The sequence below is a fragment of the Papaver somniferum genome, chromosome 3, assembly GCF_003573695.1.
Source record: "Papaver somniferum cultivar HN1 chromosome 3, ASM357369v1, whole genome shotgun sequence".
NCBI classification, from domain to species: Eukaryota; Viridiplantae; Streptophyta; class Magnoliopsida; order Ranunculales; family Papaveraceae; genus Papaver; species Papaver somniferum.
The window spans coordinates 188,570,261-188,577,864 of NC_039360.1; the positions used below are offsets into that span (position 1 = coordinate 188,570,261).

Here is a 7,604-nt window from a genome sequence, read left to right on the forward strand (position 1 = left end):
CTTGGAATGCAAGACGGGGATGAAATTGATGTTATGCTGGAAGTAGGAGGAGGTGGCTATGGCTTTCACCAAACCTGAAGATGCAAAGAACTAGAAAAGAAAAAAAAAAAGATGAGGATGAACAAAGAGCAGACTTTAGCTTTACTTGAATAAATCTTACCCTGTATCTTGTCTTCTATTCTAACTTCAACGTGGTAGTCAACTTACATAGTGAAAGGAGGGGAAAATAAGGGAAAGATCTGTTCTAGAATTTTTGCTTCCGAGAAACATCTCAAGTTGTTTCATAAGTGCTGCCAAATTGAATATCAGAAAGGGCTAAGTTTCTGCAAAGATTACTTGATCTCATCCATCATTCCCACGAAGAAAAATATCTCATCATTCTACAACTTCTAGTCTTCTAGCATCACTTGGAGTAATTAAAATCCATCATAAAAACGGCAGTTCCATTAGCTTAAAAGTTGCATCATCTTTCTAATAATGTTAGTAGCTTTAAAACAGATTTGATTTCTTTTTACGAGGACCAACTACACCTCACGAAAGTTCAGCCTAAGGATTTTCCACATAGGTGCCAAGCGTAGGGTTGAACTTGAACAACATACAAGATTTTAAAGAATTTAACATAAAAGATCGGAGACCTTCAAAATCTAGGTCCTGAACAATGCTTTGGTCACTAGTGCTCATGCTGGCATTGACCTCAAGCTGGCAACTGGAGCTTCTCGTTGTTCTTCCAGCTGCAAGACACAAAAAATATGAATACATAAGGAACTCTGATTATTTTAGCCAAATGTAGAATTTTCCATCCATTTCAAAATGGAAAATAGCTGCATACCTTTGAAAGTAATAATAAAAGAAATCAGCATAGAGTAATGTCTGAACAAGGCCAGATATCCAAGCTGCATAATAGAACGACACGTTTAAACTATAAGGAAAGTGAGAGCTGGTAAACAGAAGAAATACAACGAATATACTAAATTAAATTGAGAAAAAAAAGATATATAGATATAATACGAGTGTGAGAAGAGTTGGGCGTACTTATCCAATGCACAAAGTGCTGCTCAGTAAAGTAACGATAAACCCAGTTGAGAATGTATAGAGATCGGTAAGCACTGCATAAGGGAAGAATGCATTACTTAAAAGGATTGAAAGAAGCAAAGAAACAAGACAACTGATGTTCTCTAGAAGAAATAGTGGTTCTGCAGTTGATTCATTTTTCATATTAAGCTGCCTAGAGGAATATAAAGAAGTTCCACGACAGAATGGCAGGAAGCAAAGACTGCAAAGTTAAGGTCAGGTAAATCAGTGTAAATCTATACACGTCAAACAACTACTTCAAAACTGCATATCGAGTAAAGAAGGATTTGGAGAAGTAGTTCACCCAAGAAGGAAAACATATTGTCCTGTTAGATTGTCGATATTTCTCGTCCTCTGCAACAACACCAGCTGAGGTAATATTGCAACAGCCTCCAAGTACAAGGAAAATGTCCACATTACCTGTTCATTCAATTTTGCAAAATTTCATTACGGACAAATTAGAAGAAAGAAAGTGATTGACAATTGTTAGATAAACTTCCAGTAAACTGGGACCAACTATAATCAACAGCAATGCCACCAAGTGTGCAGGGTTCCTTGGTAGAGCCAACTAGTGTACGCTTCAGCATTAACACCTTTTAAATCCAACATAAGACTGCCGGCTCGGCAGTTAACTTATTGTTAGTAGTATAGCTAACAATGAAGACATACCCAAATGACGAGCCCAACAGATTTAGAACAGTGATAATATGGACATAAATACAGAAGCAAGAATAAACTTAATCATAACTCATTAGCCGCAAATGATGGCTTAAAGCACATATGACGTTACCTCCTTGAAAGTGAACCTCTCGTTGATTACAAGGGCCAAGAGCACACATGGAATAACAAGAAACAAATGGCGAAAGGTATCTTGTTCTTTATCATACGATCTACGCACAACCTTGTGGCGTCTCATGTACCAAACAATTGAGAACGAGCTACCCAAAAATATCAACTTCATCATGGTATTATAAAATGATATGAAATGGGTAAATATGTCCAAGTACCGAGTTGCAAATACAAGAGCATACAGTTCTTGAGTCTTCAAAGAAACCCCTGTGTATCAAAAAAATATCAGGTATTACAATGTCTACATGCCTTACAAAATAAAAAATAAAAAATCAGGTATTACAATGTCTACACGCCTTACAAAATAAAAGACCTAAACAAGAACACCTATATAAATAAATAATAAAGAAAAGCAAATGCAAAGTGGAAGGCTGGAAGCCATAAAGAGTGCAATGTATTGCAGATACGAAACAAGTTAATAAACTTTAGATCTAGCTAGAAACAGACAAAAATTAAGAAAGTCGGAGCTCTTCGATCAAAGGTACATTTCCAAATGGGAGCCTTTAACCGAATTCTGTCTTGCGATATAACTTAATACGTCCCTTTGATCATTTGATACACAAACACCGAGGAAGAAAAACGAAGTGATTACCAAAGATGCTAATTTATTGAACATGCCAGTGAAAGCATGAACCTAATTGGTCGAGACTGGCATTTGCTTCCTCGTACACTGAAACAAACTCACTGCCATAACTAATGGCAGCTGACAATGGAGTAACAAATTTCTGTGGACTTTTTAATTGGGGGTAGTAATAGGGCACGAAGTATGGCTTTAGTTTGGTCGGGGGAGTCTCCAACGGTGTCAACCTACCATTCTCAATTTCTAACATGAAATGTGTTTTTAGCATCTGTATCTCTTTTTCTGGTGATTTCATAACTTAAAAGCAGGGAACATCTCATCTCTATTTGCAATAGGGAATAAATTTGATGTTGAATCATCTAACATGGAACAGAAGGTCATGGGTTCCCAACACTAGATAACGGTGCGCCGTTGTATCTAATTATGAACAGCGCCTATGAAATCTAATTCCTACAAAGGAGATACAAAGCATAATGAGATCTCCACAGAAATACAAAATTTTATAGTAGTGTAATGTATTTCATTTCTCTATAGTCGTCAGTTTTCACTCCCTACTTCTTACATAAATGTTATCAAATATATTAACACGATATTTTGCACCTAATTGGTGATTCTGTAGCTCAAGAACGGACATCTATCTCTACAAACCTCTTTAATTCAGCAAAAAAAATAAACCATTCACATCCAACTCAATAATACAACTTGCTAACCTAGATAAACAAACCTACTTGGTGCCTTGGACAACTAATATTTTTAAGGTACTCAACAGATTCCGAACCACAAAACGATTACTATAAAAATAACTTGTACCCTAATTGCAAATCAGCTCTAAATCTCAGAATTTCTCTGATTTACAGTAATTAAAGAAAACAACATAAATTCGCAATTACAATATAACCTAGATACCAAAAAAAAAAAAAAAACAACAGATAATTTAATAAAATTTTTAGATAAATGGATATGTACCGGCACAAGATTTGATAGTATGGATCTTGAGAAGGAGAACCAGAACACTAGCAAGATGGGTCATATCCCCTGCTAATCTGAAGATATTCATCTTCTTCTTCTCCGATTGTAGTCAACTATGAATAATTAGGGTTCTCAGTTTTCACCTTAACCTTAAAAAAAATAAAAATTGGAGAGAAGAAAATGAAAAACGAGATTTGAGCGATTAGCGAAGGACAACTCGGTTAACTCGTGTGTTTTTGGTACTGGTTTCTCACCCATGCACGGGTCTGTTTTTTGCTTATGGAATAGGGAGGAAATTTAGGCTAAGGCCCGACTCATGGCTACCCATGATATCAGGCCCTTAATTAAAGAAGGTTATTATTGGGGCGTTACACTCCAATAAAGGGGTTTCACTTGGATTCTTAATGTCCAAAAAAGTGGTTATGGGATATCCTAACACATATACAAAATGTCTAGATTACCCTTTAACTAGAAGTGATTTTACGTCCAGGTTTGGATTAATTCCAACCGTAGAATTTTATTTGCATGTAATTTTACGTCCAGGTTTGAATTAGTTCCAACCGTAGAAGCTCATTTTACGTCCAGGTTTCTTTTAATTCCAACCGTAGAATCTGATTTTACGTCCAGTTTTCTTTTAATTCCAACCGTAAAAGATGTTACGTCCAGGTTTGGATTATTTCCAACCGTAGAAGTGATTTTACGTCCAGGTTTTGATTAATTCCAACCGTAAAATTTTATTTTCCCAGGTTTGAATTAGTTCCAACAGTAGAAGCTCATTCTACGTCCAGGTTCCTTTTAATTCCAACCGTAGAAGTGATTTTACGTCCAGGTTTGGAATATTTCCAACCGTAGAAGTGATTTTACGTCTAGATTTGGATTATTTCCAACCGTAGAAGTTTATTTTACGACCAGTTTTTCTTCCCACAAAAACTTTGTCCCAGAATTCACCAAGTATACAACAAAATTCATTAATTTAATTTTTATCTAATTAAATTAAATTAAAATTAACTAAATAAGAGTTGTTTAGTCATTACAAAATTATTTGAGATAAGGGATTTCTGATATTACTTATGGGTGATCCGTTTTTGTCCTATTAGGTAACGCCCCTCTAATGGAATGTGACGCCCCAATAACAACCTTCTAATTAAAAGAGTTTAAATCTAGGCCCCGAAATATTAAAAGACGTTGATACCCTTATGCATATATTGAATAAAAGGAACACTATCTATATACCCCTAGCATGAGTCTCATTGAAATATACCCTTTCAAACTTCATTTATACCCCTAAACTTAATACATTACTAAAATACCCTCTTTTATGTAGTGTATATACAAAACCACTACCACTACCACTAACAACTATTCAAAAAAAAAACTACTTCTACTGCCTACTACCACTGACCAGCACCACCACTGTCCACCACCGCCGCCAACCACCACCATCAACCACCACCACCGCCCACCACCACCACCACCAACCACCGCCGCCGTCCACCACCGCCAACAACCACCACCATTGTCCACCACTATTGTCGCTGCCCACAAACACCATTGCCGCCAACCACCACCGCCGCCTCCAACCACCACCGCATCAGCCACCACCGCCGACAACCACCAACCTCTACCACCGCTACTTTCCTCAAATCCACCACCACCACCATGTGGAGTCAACTTGCTAAAGTTATCTCCAAATCTGAGGCAACTAGTTCAAGTTGTCTTTAAAAGTGAAGGCAACTAGCACAAAGTTGTCTCCAAATTTGGAAGCAACTAGCACAAAGTTATCTTCAAAAGTGAAAGCAACTAGCCTAAGTTGTCTCTAAATATGGAAGCAACCAGCACAAGGTGTCTTCAGATAAGGAGGCATCTAGCACAAGTTGTCTACAAAAAGAAAAATTATACACAAATGAGTGAACCTAGTGTGAGTCGAACACACATCTTCTGACATGTAGTCAGTTGTGCTACCATTGCACCACAGATTCGTCAATACAAAACAACATATCGAAATCATTCGCAACCACTCAATCTCTTGGATATCTCTCTGTTGCACATCCCCACTAAACCAAACTCCAAGGAGATCAATACCAGAAATCAAAACTATTTTTTGAAACTGTAAGAGAACAAAGAACACATCTACTAACTATTTTTTGTTTCAAGTAAAAGCGAATAGAATGAGACAATTGCATAAGAATTCCCCGTGGAATATGGTAACAAGGTGATCAAAAAATGGATCCAACTAGCTGAAGTTTCCTCCGAATATGGAACCAACTAGCTCAAGTTGTCTTTGAATATGGAACCAACTAGCTCAAGTTGCCTTCAAAAATGAAATCAACTTTCTCAAGTTGTCCACAAAATCAAGAGTAAGTAGCTACTTTTTCAAAACTGGCTACACATCCCAAAACAAGATTGACTCCAGTTACTGTTTTAACATGGATAATCACTCATGCAAATCTTCATACTCATCATATATAACTTTCATACTCCTCCTATATCAGGAATGATCTTTGCAAACATGATATATGCAGATCTTCACACATCATAAACGCTAGATTAAAGCAACATACCTCCCGAGTTGGTAAGAGTGATTGAACCAATTCCTCATCAAGTAGAATCCGAGACCTAAACGAGTATAGCTTCAACTGTTGATTCAAAATTCTGCATACCATGTAAACTTCATCTCATATAGAACGTATACGAGGCGCACCATCCACAACATCTCCCTCAAGCTGAAAAATGCTTTGACGTCAAGACCTTTATCAAACATTTATAAAGATTCATAGCATAAGTCCACATCCATTTTGGCCCTGCCAATATCATCATCTGCAGTTCAAAACCTTTGTTTCCCCTACCACCAATCCATTTGTTCCTTGCCTATTCAATGCAACACCGATTTATGCAGATGCAACTCCAGCTCCATTCTCTGTATCAATCAGCTTGCATACCTACATAGCCAAAATTCCTACCGTTATCAGAACCTACGACAGTACCTCAATCAACAACAACAACATTATCTATCCCCACTCAGCACTCGACCAATGTAACTTCAACACCAACATATCCTTGAGCCATTGTCACTGCACTTCGTACAATCCGTTCCATCTCCAACAATCTACAACCATATTTTGTTCCTGCAACAACCATTCTCCTCTGTGACACATCCACCAGACCAATTACAGCACCACCAACAACCACCTATAGAACACAAACATCCCTCATACCACTTGCAATATCACATACAACCACTGCATAAACCATTTCAAATACCATTTCCTCAACCACGAGTTCAAACTCATGCTGCCAACAAAACCATCTCTCCATAAATCTCAGAACCCTAGTTTAATGTCTTGCTGCCAGAACATTCAAACCCCAATCGACCAATCCTTCTTCTTCACCTGAGATTTTCATTCAAACAAACTTTAACCAAGAAACCCTAGATTCAGTTCTTCAATTTCATCTTCTTTGTTTTGTAGACAACCCGAAACCTAATTCAAACGACACCAGCTTCAATTTACAACAACAGATTTTTTTCTCCCTTGATTCTCTTCACCGATTCATCTCTGATTACGTCTCTTTCAAACACACAGAAACCCTACTCAGCCGCACACTCTTTTGTGTTAGAAACATAATGATTGAGAAATGAATTCTCTTCTCAGTAACAACCTAATTTTTTATCAAAACCAAACCAAATCAAAACAAAAAATGAAAAGAAATCAAATAAAATAGTTATGACAACAACAAAGAGTAACATTCAGCAAAACACCATTGTTGCAACTTCCACCACCACCGGTGCAACAACACCAACACCACCATCCACCACCAATACACAACCAAAATACTAACCCACCACTGTTATTGACCATATGAACTCAATAATACAATTCACTGAATCCGAAATCTTCAACTCAAAATCCATACGAAATCTAAATCTCGACTCAAAATTGTCAAATCGAAAACCAAAAATCAAATTGATCTCTGAATCTGGTTTGAAATCAGAAGAGGAAGAATAACTAAATCATAACTAAGTTTCAATGGTTCAAACACGCAAATCGAATTCAAAAATTACCTGAAACCGAAATCTCGAACTTCAAATCTCTGAATCTGAAAACCTTATTTTATGAGATCTGATTATGGAGAAGTT

The 7,604-nt window shown here is 37.0% G+C and overlaps 1 protein-coding gene across 1 annotated transcript; it reads right to left on the reverse strand.

Annotated features, from left to right (window-relative positions):
• Window positions 1-413: 413 nt before the first annotated feature.
• LOC113358297 (ER lumen protein-retaining receptor) lies at window positions 414-3,704 on the reverse strand. Its single transcript, XM_026601823.1, has 6 exons — window positions 3,467-3,704; window positions 1,862-2,127; window positions 1,376-1,491; window positions 1,033-1,106; window positions 830-893; window positions 414-731 (listed from the first exon to the last, which is right to left on the reverse strand). Exons 1-6 carry the CDS (start codon window positions 3,555-3,557, stop codon window positions 695-697), a joined length of 648 nt encoding a protein of 215 aa, XP_026457608.1. The 5' UTR covers window positions 3,558-3,704; the 3' UTR covers window positions 414-694.
• Between the last annotated feature and the right edge of the window lie 3,900 nt (window positions 3,705-7,604).

Coding starts and splice junctions, on each gene's coding strand:
- LOC113358297 (XM_026601823.1), bottom strand. CDS start 3,557: ATGAATATCTTCAGATTAGCAGGGGATATGACCCATCTTGCTAGTGTT. Junction 1,492..1,861: donor AGAGGTTCACTTTCAAGGAG/GTAACGTCATAT, acceptor TTGAATGAACAG/GTAATGTGGACATTTTCCTT. Junction 732..829: donor TTTTATTATTACTTTCAAAG/GTATGCAGCTAT, acceptor TGTGTCTTGCAG/CTGGAAGAACAACGAGAAGC.